Here is a 13,318-nt window from a genome sequence, read left to right on the forward strand (position 1 = left end):
GCCAGGGTCTGCTATGATAACAATAACAGATGTTATGAGCTAGAATTAATGTAAGGTCTGGCCGAGCTCCTCTTGGGCTCCATCCTTCAGCCAATCTATGCTTGTCCATTTACTGAAAATGTCCATTTACAGAAGGAAAACCCATTCTGTTCGGAATCAGTTAGGGTTCTGTGACACTACCAAGCAGGTCTTCAGCTTAAATGGTGGAAAGGGATGTGAGGGATTTCCCAGACTGCCTATTCTCCTTTGGGTTCTTTCCTTGCTGACACTTGCCTGTCACTCTAGCCTCGATAACAGGATTTTTAGGGCACTGATAATACAATGGAAAACTTTTTTTCCGTGATCACATTTTGAGGACTGAAAATATATTATTCTTTGAAATAACCTAAAACCTAAAAAATATCAGTTGACAGACTGAACCATCTGGTAAAATACTGTCAGTAAAGGAGGACTTGATGGCTTTTGGGTTTACTTTTCTATTGTAATTTAAATATGTGAAAAAAAGCTGAGTGCAGTCAAGACTTGAACAAAGTTACGCGCTCATCCTACAGTATGATTTATTTAGTCATATTTTATACAAATTATATCATATTTTATATTTTAAATATATATTTTTTATTTATATCTTCAGCTCAGATACTACTAGGCAAATAAAGTCTCCAATATATTTTTAAGATCTGATTTCAAAGTTAAGTTTCTATATTCTGATAGCCTTCTTTATGCTTTTTTTCTCCACTACCCCTGTTAGGGGTTAGCGATGCTGGGATTTATATCAGTTGATAATTCTTAGATATTATGGAGATGGTTACCATTTCACAGTAAAGTTTTTGGTTTTCCAATACAGTTAAAGCTGAGTTACTTAGCCAGTGAATAATCTCTCTTGGGAAGCTTAAGATCCAATCAAGTGTACCAAATTCAGCACAAACTGAATTCCATTAGAGTCAGCATAATTATGCTAGGTTTTAGTTTTGCTAGATATATTTACTTGAAGCACATAATAATTGTAGTCGAAAAATTAAGCACAGGACCAGCTCTTAGGAGAAACAGTGAAAATGGTCTGCATATCTAAATAAATAATAATGCTGCTCAGCTTTGGTATATATATTGTCCTTTGCTTACTGCTGTAATTTATAATGCATATGATTGTTCTTACAGCGCTTTTTTCTTTACTATTCCTGCTGTTTAAAACAACAACAAGAACAACAACAAAAGACTATACTGTTAGAAAGTAAATGTAGGATACTTTGGCTGTGTTTGTGGAACCTAATGCACCAACAAAAGGCATGATTTTTCAAATACTGTATCTAAGGAGTAAATTATTTTGATAGTTTGAAAGCTCTGTAATGTTTTGACCTCTAAAAACTAACCACTTTGTCCTTGTATCAGAAATATTCCAGTAGAGAGCAATTAACCTAGTCTAGTATTATAAACTTTTCCCTGATATGTTTACATGCGAAAGAAAATTCAGAACTCTTTTTCTCTAAATGATTCTTTCTTTTCTCGTAACAGTCCCATGATGATAATTACACAGAAGATCACTAGTTTGGCTTTTGAGATTCATGACGGTAAGTTTTCTTTAAACCGCCTTTAATTTTCCATTTAATGTTCTAAACAAAATGAATTTAAGGAATGTTAGTCACAAACCACTACAGTGAGTTACTCTAGGCTAATTTGTGTTTGAGGACAAAATGTATTTTTATGTGTCAGTTGATTCTTTTGTTGCTTGCTATAGGAAATATCAAGAAACATAGCTCAAAGATGAGTGATGTTTTGGGGGCCAAATACCACTGACATTTTTTTGTGCCGGTGTATAGATCCTGAGAAATAATTTGGAACTAATTTCCCAATTCAGACATTACTGTAGTTGAGAGGTTTGTGGTACCTGTGATCTCTGTTGTTGAGCACCTCTTGTCTTAAAATGCTAACAGTTGATCTCTTCCTAATTTGTGATATGTATACCGATGTGTATGAAACTTTATATACATTTCACGTAGTTTATTGTCATAGCTGCACTCACTGCTAATGTGTGAAAGTGCAAACAGGGAGATTATATAATTGCTTTTATGTCTTTTCTCCTACCAAGTTTTTCCAGCAGATGAATGAGCCCTAGTTGTGACAAAAATGGGTTCTAATGTTTGTTTCAAGGGTAGGGTATCTAGGTATTTAGTCACTTTTAAATTCAAAAGAGTAATTGTCTTTCTCTTAGTTTGAAAGTATCCAGTGAACCTATCTAATCAGCTTGAATTTCTTGAAACTTCAGCTGTCACCTGAAGATTTGGGTATGTGGCTCCAGACACCTGGATCAAGCCACCTGTTTTTCTGAGAAGTCTTTAGTAACATTATATTTGGAGTTCAATATATTTTTTGTCTCATGTGTGTACAAGCTTTAGTGCTGTTCTTGCGTTTTTTCCTTTCTCATAAGACACTGCCTAGAGAAGCCTGTAGGCAACAACATTCATAAAGATGAAAAGCCTGGAAAACACTTCCTGTATGAATTCTTGAATGAATGAAAATGAATGAATAATGCTAGACATGTCTAATTGGTCAAAAAGCTGATGTCTAACTTCCAGAGGAAACATATACGGTATTAGTTTTGCAAGCTATAATCAATTTGAGCACAGAGTATGCAGATTAGAGGAAACAACTTATTCTAAGGAAGTAAGAATTCTAGTATCAAAGATAAATGCTTCCTCCTACTATTATTTTGCTAGGGGAAAGAGCTATTCTAGACTTGCTGACATCATACACAAGTAGTGGAGTTGGTGTATGAGACAAGCATGTAGGTGTTTCTGGTAGTCTTGAAAAAAATATTTCATTTAGTCAGCTCTATTCTTAACTTTCATCACAGACTATGCTAGATTTTTTTCCTACTTAATACAGACAATTTGTAGTTTCCTAGTAAATCCAGGTTATTTTCTGTCTGAATTTCTTGGGGGTGTCATTGAATTCTGAGCATCAATCTTGAATTTTTTTCATTGCTGCCCCCACATCAGAGATCCTCCAGATTTTTTGTCAGCCTCTGGGGAGTAGCTGATAAAGTACTGGAAAGCTTTCTCTCTGGTTGCATTTGCAGTTTAGCAGAGCTCTTGAGCTGAGCTGGAGAAGGACAGCTGCTAGAAGCACAGTGTGAGCATGACTTTCAGAAGTTGGTGAGACCAGTATAAATTCAGGAGCAACTATGAGTCTGACGTCAGGAGATGCCAAGAAAAGATATACAAGGGAAAATGAGATTGTATTAAAACAATGATCTTTAACCCCAGAGAATTTACACAACTTATAAGGGATCCATCAAGAGAAATCAATGAAAACAGTTGGCTTTGTGGTAAAGGCAAGTCTTCTGGACCTGATCTTTTCCTGGCAGCCTATTCATTGTGTTCAGCTGGTTTTGGTATTACATATGAAGGTCCTGGAAAGAACTGGATGTAATCACAAAGTTCACTCACCCACATTGCATGCTAATGAGTCTTTCTAGTCTTGGTGGATGTCCTTGATTCCAAGTCGAACTCTAGTACTTCTGTACATAAACAGTGGCAACTCCTTTAACTGTTAGAACCCTGCGTACTTACTGTGGACTTTTTTTTATGACAATGAGACAATTCTATGCAAATTACATAGGAATAATTTAAGTTTGCTTTGTAGTGGAGTCACCGTCCCTGGAGGTGTTCAAGGAGAGGTTGGACATGGTGCCTTAGGGACATGGTTTAGTGGGCGACATTGGTAGTAGGGGGATGGTTGGACCAGATGATCTTGAATGTCTTTTCCAACCTTAATGATTCTATGATTCTTTTCAGAAGGTTATTTGGATCACAAATTTATACCCGCATAAACTTAGACTATGCCTTTGGTGTACTTTGATTTATGTTTTGAACTTAAGCCCTTGATAGTTCTTGCCTTCATACAGGTTCTTGCTACTTAAGTGAGCACTGCCAAAAATGAATAGTCAGTATGTTAAGTTCTTGCAGATTATTTTTGGCATCACACATGTACATTTTAAAGGCAGAAGTATTCACATTATTTGGAGACTGCTTGTGTCCATATTCATTCTTTATGGCAAGATTTAGATTTGTGTATTAATATAGATATAAGGTACAGATTTGTTAGGCTAATGACAGAGTTAGGGAGAAAAAGGAACTTTTTGTACTTCAGATTCTGTTTGAAGTACCTTTTTTCACCAAATTTAAAACTGGCATATTTTTGAGAAGCAAAGGTGCATTGCAGACGTTCCAGAAGCACGACGATAGTCTGCAGCTGGTTTAGAAAGGCTAAAAATGTGCATGCGAAATTCCTAGCTAGAAGATAGTGTCAAATAGAGAAGCCTTTGCAATTATAAGGTACCAAAAGTTGAGCAGAAGAGAAGAAAGATACTGTGACTGCTTAACTCCTGTAACTTGTGATGAGTTACATACAGAGTTCTGCGTTTTTTGCTTATAATGCACTCACCAGCACATGAGCCTCACTCATTTTCTGCAATTCTGTATGAGCTGGGGGATCTTTACAGGAAGTACCCATATCAAAATCTAATCTCACTAATCTGTATGGACTTTGACAGCTTGTTTTTAACTCTAGTGCTTAATGAATCTTAAACAAAGAGTCTCTTCATCAGTTATATTCATTACCCAAGGAAGTTCTGGAACTCACGACATACTTATTTTTAAATCAGCAAGAGATTCAGTCAGCAAAAACAGAGAACATTAGACTTGATATTTGCTACTTAAAAGGGGCAAAATGGTCACAGCTTCTTCCAACCTCATTCTTATTTCTTTTCTTTAACTTAAATTAAATAATACATAAACAGGAAAAGTAGTAACTTCTTAAATGTAATACTCATCTACTAAGAAAAAGTGTAATTCTTCCAAATTATTTCTCCATATTTCCATGTTGCATTAGTCAGAAAAATGTGTTTAGACAGAGGTAGGAAACCAGAACCATAACGCTCTTCTGTCAGCTTCTTCTTTGTTCCCGGGGGCTTATCTCTCATATGCTTTCTGACCACAAAAAAATAAACTTTCCTGTCCTGTATGCGCCCTTCTGCCATCCCTCATGTCTTGGTTTTCAGCTCTGTAGTTGTCGGTGCTTAAATGTGCTGTTCCTGGAACACTGCTTGCTTTTTTCTAATTATGATGATGTATCTGGCGCCCTCCATTTTTAAAAGCAGTAGAATAGACATTGATGCTGATCTGATAAGGCACTGCATTTACTGTGAGAGCTAGAAGGAGATGAGTTGCATATTCAGTGTACTCTAAAGGGCTGATTTCTGTTTGTTTGTTTTGTTTTTAGCTTCTGCCTTTTCCTCTGAATCATGATTTGGCAAAATATAGTTATATGATAATTGTACACCAATATTTTTTTTTTGATCTCCCTACATTTACTTCACTTCAACAGCAGCATATGAGGACAATGGCTGGATTGTTTTGTGCTCATATTACTATTGTACTGTTACAGGGTTGTAAGATTTCCAAATTGGCCATTAGAGTTACTTTCCCCAGAAGATTATGTCTCTGTCCCATATGGCCCCTGGGAGGAAGATTTTAATGGATAGAAAGAACACATGGAAAAATGGAAAAAAACAGATAAGGAAAAAGAAACAAGCCTAAAGTTGGAGAAACTTAAATGCAAACACCATGTTAGTTGGCAGTGGTCTTGATTATCTATTGCTACCAGCTTCATACAGTCGTAGCAGCACACCATACACCTGGAATGTTTTTAAGCAATATAATTTAAAAGAAAAAAAGGTAAATTCCTTCTCGGTTGGCAGGTAATGAGTAGTCCTATCCAAACTGCAGTACCTGCTATCTTGTTAATAGTAGTGGTTTCTCAAATAACGTAATGCTGTCAAAAGTATTGAGGAATGTTTCTTGCTGTAGTTGATCAAAACATTCCATCTTTATTTTCAGTTAATTGACGCTTTACCTTTTACTTCCCTCAAAGGCAAATACTTACCATATTCAGTAGGAATGGTGTGGTGTGTTTTTGTTTGTTTGTTTGTCTGGTTTGGTTTTGGTTTTTGGTTTTTGCTTTTTTTTAGTTATGATACTTTCTTCACAAGTCTAGGAATTGCTTTTGTTGTCAATTGTCAGTTGATCTGTATTTTTGTATGTCTTTTTTTTTAATGTTCCCTCTTGTGTTAGTGACAACATGGCCATTATTGGAGTTACCAAATCACATTCACTACCGTACACATTATTAGTGTTTAAAGGGTTATATTGTATTTCTCCACCCCTAAGTCTTTAAGTGTTGTTTTCAGCCTATGTTTGCTGGTGTGGCTTTCTGGATTTCAAAATTTCTGATTTTTCTTTTTCTTTCTTTTTTTTTTTTTTTTTAGTTTCTGTGCAATTTTACTCAGCTGGCATCTTTGTCTGTTTGCTTCCACTGTGCTAGTAACAACTAAAACTGTTATTGAATGTCTGTGTCTTCTTCAGGTCTTAAAACGTTTCAATAGCAGCATGCATTTGAGTTCAGCTGGTGATCCATTTCAGAACCTCAGATTAAAATTTGCTGTAGTTACAACGAGGCTTGTGATAGGATCTCCATGTTTAAGTATTATTAATGTAATATAATCTCATGTTTAAGCATTATTAATGAGTTATTGAATAGCCAGATTTTCATGCAAATGTAAAGGTGGATATAATCAAGCAGCTTAACTACAAAGCTGGGGTAATGCCAGGATATGATGATAACGTTGTATTGTAATTGTGAGGATGCATGGTAGTAGTCAAAAACAAGCTTTAATAAAGCCTATTGGGAGGGAAGGATGTTGGCATGTACCTAAAGATGTTGATTTTGCTACCTTTAGGATGTGATCTCCTGAGGAGGAATGAACAGGTGCAGCTTCCTCATGATTTAGACCAATGGGGATAAATTTTGCTTGGGGTGATTTACAAAATTCTTTCACCAAGGAAGGAATGTAGGCTTGTTTCTTACTTTACAGATGAGAAAACTGAGTTACAGTTGCTGAGTGGCCAAATCATTTCTCCGTTCTAACAGATGTTCAATAAAACGTATACTCTCAAATCCCCACTGTGTGATTTGGTAGCAACTGAAAGATGCAGCCATTGCAGTAGTTTGGTGCTTTAGGACAGGAGAAAATATTTCTCACAAACCCCAGAGAAAAGTTAGAAAACTTCATGAATTCCCTGGCAGTGGCATGCTGATAAAATGGGGTTTCTTTATCTCTTGTGTGCGGGAACAGCTATGATTTGAGGCCTCTGACCCCATGGGCAGATACACTGCCTTAGAAATATTGAAAGAACTTGTATGCATTTAGCTTGTGTTAGATAAGGTTGGGTTTGATGGTCTTTCAAGGTCCCTTCCAGCCTGGGCTGTTCTATGATTTTAAAAGCACCTTATGCCCTTTTCTGTCAATTAAAAAGTGTTAACAGCAGCTTCCTCAAAGCTTTTGAGAGCGTGACACAGGCACTGAAAAGACATTAAAAAAAGCTCATGGGGAAAGCCACTGACCTCCACGAAGCTGATGGATGGAGTGAAATGTTAGTGAGACAGGGAGGTGAAGACTACAAGGAGGCTTACTTGTACACTGTACAGGTTTGAGACAGCAGGTGTATCGCCTGCCAGCTTATGTAGGTGGAAAGTAAATCCTCATATACATACATAAGTGTACTCAAACTCATTTTAAATATGCCAGCTCTTTACCCCTCCAAAATTATATATTGTATATAAATATGCCCTAAAGGGCATATTTCAGTGGTTAGATTACTCTATTTCAGCTTTTTTCCCCTCATTTTTCATAACATGTCAATGGTGTGAAATCTTTTGTTTGGCTAATTACCCTTCTTTAGTGGTTAGTCTGGCTTTGGGCAAGTTAATTTGGACACATGTGGTCACTGCTTCCTCCTTCTTACTCAGAGAAGAAGGTATCCACGTGGGATACAGCCGCTAGGGAGGATCCTGCTCTGGGCTGTTTTGTAAGGGCTTGTAAGTCTCTGTACAAGCTTCTTCCCTATACGGTTCATGTCTTGTGATCCACATCCTACATGAGTCTCTGTGTTGAATTTCTTTTTTAGATTGTACTGAATTCCAGGATTCAGTACCTGAGACCTTAAAGGTTAAAGGACCTTTCAAGAAGCTTCTCCCACGTTTTTGTTCAGTGCAGTTTATCAGCATAGAAATCTTTGCTGTAGTATTAAGGAGATGTGATACTGTAATTGCGGGGAAGAGAAAGTGCCTGTGTGGAATTAGGGACTGTGCTAACATTTATTTTTTTTTTTTTTATTTTTCCCTTGAGTATGAATGAATGGGGAGGATCAGGAATGAAGAAGGCACTTTTTCAGGTTGTAGGAGACGCCAGTTTGTTAAGCCCTCTCTATTATCTCAGCTTTGAAGACTAAGAGTGCAGTTTTTAAGTCCTAAGTGTCTATAGGTCACAGTTCCTAGAGTCACACGAAGACAACAGGTACCTTCTCTTTAGATAACAAGTATTGCCATGAGTCATAGAATTAAACAAGTTTTGATTCCCCCCTCTTTTTCTTGTCTCAAACTTTACTGATTTTGATATCCTGCATATATATATAGTGTATATATATATAGTTTTTTAATATATATATAGAGAAAGACTCCAGTTGAGACTTTCCTTATGTAAGCTTACATCAAATATAAAGGCTCCTGTTCATGGATTTACTGGCATCAAGGGGCAGGCCTTGAAGGCAATCTGTCTGTGAGCGGGGGAGGATCTTTTCCTTCTATATTATCTATATAATCACCTATTTTTATAAAACACATTAGAATTTCATATCCATATTACCTCTACTCTTTCATTAAACTTGATTGGAAATTCGCTTTTGGGTTTAGGAACTGCTAGAGAGGAAGATAATTGAAGTGGGATTCCACAAGCTTAATTTCCCTTAGGAAGCGATGCTTTAGAAAATAAATTTTCGAGTGTCTGCAGTCACAAAGGAAGCTTGCAGATGTGAACAGCACAGAACGGATGCCCCCACAAGGGTCCGGGCTGGAGGCGAGCCTGCAGGAGGAGCTGAAGCAGCCAGGCCTGTTGGAAGGAGGGAGCTCGGCTTATTCTGCGCCCTGCCCTCAGATTAACGTATTTTATAATTATTTAAAGCGTTGAAGGATATATTGTTGACCTTTCTCTTTTACAGCAACATGAATTCAGAAACTTGTTTTTCAGGAGTAGGCCACCAGCATTTCAGAAAGGGCGGGGTATGACAGGAATGTAACTTAGGCCTTGCTGCTGAATTTAGGCTTGGCCTGCCCCCTTCTGCTGGCAGGGGTTAGGGCTTCTGGTTAGGGCTCATGGAAAAGACTCAGGCACCTTTTACTGTCCTATCTGCTTCACTGGACCTTGTTTATAATCTTTACTTGCAGCATGATGGTGGTTTTTAGGTCTGCATTGCGTCTTGGGTAACATAAATCTGTCTTGGACTGTGTTCATATACACATCAAAGGCGTGTGGCTAGTGCGGTGTCCCTGGGTTACTGCTGGGTTAATGGGGTTTGAAGTTCGCCTTCCCTGACTGGCAGTAAAAGGTTTTGAAACCTGTACATTTTGAAATCTTAAAAATGTAAGGGAACTGTATTTTTCAAAACTTATTACAAGACTTTTTAACACTTCCCTGAAATCTGTGTGGTTTCAGGTTTAGGCACTGTTGGATGTAACTGAGAATATGAAATTTTGTAATTTTGTCAATGGTAAGAAATGTTCAATCCAATTTCAGCGGTTATACGTGTTATAATTTCTCTGAAAGTACTTGAGGACGTTAAAAAAATACATTGTAGCATGAGGTTTGCTCTACTGATTAAAGACACTGATAATTAATTTGTGGTATTCTACCTTTTCTTTATTTTTCCTTTTCCCTGTGCTCTTCCCTAGGAATGTTTCGAAAAAATGAAGATTTGACACCATCACAAAGATGCTTGGCAGTAAGGTAGGCTTTCTGTGATCTGAGAGTTTAGTTTTAGGGGCAGGGAGAAGCCAGTGGTTTGTGTGTTTATTGATGCTTTATGAAATCGCTGCAGTTCACGTTCAAGATGGAGAATTTACAAACTCATCTAAAACAGGTCCATGCTTTGTATATTTGTAACTTAATTACACGCATTTATTCTCCTGGAAAATACCACTTGAAATGGAATGTTTTTCTTAAGTATAAAAACAAAGTTCTATGCATTATATGCAAATTAATGCCGGATCAGATAGGAGACTAGTTAACATTTAGTACACATATAAAGTAGTTGGTGAAGGAACATATTTGTCTAATTTCTGTTTTTCAGCATTTAACTTACATTTTCTCCTTTCTTTATTCAGGAGACTTGAAAATAATATGTTGTCCTGGGCAAAACAGTCTTGACTTGAGGAATTCTGCTTAACTTAATTTATCGTCAGTTAACACACACCTTTGTTTACTGATTCAGTTATTGAGGGGAAAAAAGAAAACAGAAACAATTGAACACCTAGGGAACACCCTTCCTTCTCCTTCCCCAGTCTCAACTTCAGTCAAATGCCTCCTCAGGGCAAGGAGAAAGTCACCAGAGTTAAAGACATGAGTCTGAAAATGCTCAGTACAGATTGGAAAACAATGCTGTGTTTAGAATGTTTTAAGATGTGATTGCAAAATACACATGAAGTGCTTTTCTGCGTTTGGTTCTTGTTGCAATGAGAGTGAGCAGTGACATGCAGTATGATTTCTCCTACTGTGGAAATTTTGTGGAAACACACATGCCATCTCACGAGCTGCTTGTCTTTGAATTACAGACGCATGCCAAGTCTACTGGAGTATTTAAGTTACAACTGTAATTTCATGGGTATCCTGGCAGGCCCGTTATGCTCTTACAAAGACTATATTAATTTCATTGAAGGCAGATCGTACCAACTGCAACAGTCTGAAGCAAATGGGAAGGAAGATACAAAATATGAACAAACGGATCCTTCTCCAAATGTAAGATGTATGACTCTTGCAGTGCCGATGCTGATGTAATCATTGCATGAAAAGCTTGATTTGCACTGTTCATTTACAGTCATAACTTCTGAGCTGTATCTGGAGTTCGTTCATCAACAGTACAGTTCTCTGTTCCAAAAGTTAAATACTTATTCTTTTAAGGCAGGTTTTCTCCATGGTTTCCAGTCTGGATCTTGTGGACAAAAGCAAATGAAATTGGTGCTTCCTACCAAGCTTATATGGTAAAAAGCCATCTTTTGATGAAGCAGTTAATGTATCTTTTCTTCAAAGCATATACCGCGTACAAAAGTGTCCTGGTAAGGACGAACTGCACGTCTTAACAGTTCCAGCAAAGTTCAGTGAAAATTCTTGAATGCTACTCTTTTTTAATGTCTGCATGCAGCAAGTAGAAAACGTTCATATGCATTAAGTTAAAAAATACTGATCAAAATAGTTCTTTTTTGCTTTTATTTTTCTAGAGATATACTAAGGATGGATGTATTTTTTATCTGAAGGTGTAGTAAAAGATGGACTAGCAATAATGCTGTGGAGAGTTTACAAATTCATCTAAAACAGATGCATACTGTAATGGACAGTCCATCTTTTACTACACCTTCAGATTAAAAAAAAAAAGTAACTGTATGGCTTGTCATCCATACAGTCTATTTCTTTTCTCTTTGTTCTTTTGTTGGAAAAGAGAACACATCTGTACAGAAGAAAGTCCAGTTGACCACACTTTCTCTCTTGATCATACTCTTTCTTTACCAGAGAGATTTTATGGTTGCAGTTAAAATCAAAAGCTCCCAAAGCTTGTTACTTTTCTATTTTAATCCAAGGAATTAAGTGGATGTCTATCCACTTCCATCCTTTGAATGTGGGTGATGATTTTTTGCACATTCTGTTCTACGAGCCTCGTGTGGTTGTAGTAACTTGCACCACAGGAATGTAAACCAGTGGTTGGAGGATGATAATATTTGAAACTGTTTTACATGTTGACAAAGTACCTAAGGTCACAAAAATGTGCTGTTGAGCAAGTAGTCAAGAAGGGAGGAGGACAAATGAGACTTCCCTGCATCGATGGGCACTTCACAGTCTGTCCGTAGACTGCATTGATATGTTGTATTGGCAAAGTTGCACTCTTGTTTTTAAACGTCCTCTTGGCTCAACAGATGCATCACATCTTATGTACTAAAATCCTATGTCTGGAGAAAAATATTGTGTAGTAAATTTATTGCAAATAAATGGAACTAACCAGATCTGTCAATATCACTACTTCTGGACATTCATCTACTGAGTGCTTGGTAGGTCTTCATAGCTTTTTACCACATAATCTTGCTAGTGATTTGAACAAAGTCAATAAAAATAAAAGCATAAACCTATAACATATTCTTCTTTCAGGTAAGCAGTTTTCTTTAAAATGTATTGCTCTTAAAGTGCTTGACATTTTTTGCGATTTATGCTGCATTAGCTTTTGACATAAAAAATAAAGAGAAGCTGTCTATGCTGTTGATACTTCATCTCCTGACTGGTGTTAGAGAAATCTGGCTGCATTTTATAACACCAGAGAGTATTGTGTGCTTTTGGAGAAATATGGATGATATAATTTGTTTACTGCATTTGCCGCATCAATTAAAGTATTCATTGTTTTGTTCTAGAAGAATGCTTACAACCCATTAACTTCATGTTAATATTTTAAATGTGTTCCTTGTTACTTAATTATTTCAAGAAGAATAAATTGTTAGGTAACTCAAAAAATGAAATATAAAGGGGATCAGCAAAAGTTAATATAGTAAATGAAAAAAAATCCTTCAGCTGAGTTGAGTATAATAGTATAAGCTTCATTTCTTGTTAATTATAATTTATATAACAAAAGTAGTTCATGGCAGCCTCCTCCTCTATACTGTGTGTTGACTGCATGATATTAACTTGGTTTAGTATATTTGCTGTGCTCATTGCATGTTAAATGAATCAAGTCAGCATATTAAAACTTATTTCTTATATCCCTCCTATTGTGCCTTCTTGCAAGCTATCAATTGTTGGTGCTCAAAGTGGTGTCAACTCTCAGAAATTAATATCTGTCTTTGTAAGTTTCTTTTTATTATGGCTACCCTTAAAATTCAAGATGCCTGTCAGCAGATATCTGCTTTCTTGCATATTATGCAGACTCTTCCTACAAGTTATAAAGTTCTTGCTTAATTACCTGTAATTTTTAATTGAGGTGCTATCCTCCACAAAATGATACGCTTTAACATACTTCAATATTATATTGAGCTCCTTATTGTTTATCAGCCAAGAACAACAACAAAAAATATTCAAATAAACTTAGAAGATCCTTTTCTACCTTTTATATGTATTTTATATACTTTATATTGTTCATACAGCGATATATTTGTATAATCTGGAGCTCAGTGAGTG

At 36.5% G+C, this 13,318-nt stretch overlaps 1 protein-coding gene across 1 annotated transcript in view; it reads left to right on the forward strand.

The window, feature by feature from the left end:
- Nucleotides 1-13,318, forward strand: part of MBOAT2 (membrane bound glycerophospholipid O-acyltransferase 2) — a 100,586-nt gene that overhangs the window by 61,382 nt on the left and 25,886 nt on the right. Inside the window, exons 5-7 of the mRNA XM_083828270.1 lie at nucleotides 1,510-1,565; nucleotides 9,841-9,895; nucleotides 10,720-10,903. Of these exons, the coding sequence (XP_083684396.1) occupies nucleotides 1,510-1,565; nucleotides 9,841-9,895; nucleotides 10,720-10,903 (295 nt within the window). The remainder of the gene's footprint in view (nucleotides 1-1,509; nucleotides 1,566-9,840; nucleotides 9,896-10,719; nucleotides 10,904-13,318) is intronic.

The sequence above is a fragment of the Anser anser genome, assembly GCF_964211835.1.
Source record: "Anser anser genome assembly, chromosome: 3".
Taxonomy (NCBI): Eukaryota; Metazoa; Chordata; class Aves; order Anseriformes; family Anatidae; genus Anser; species Anser anser.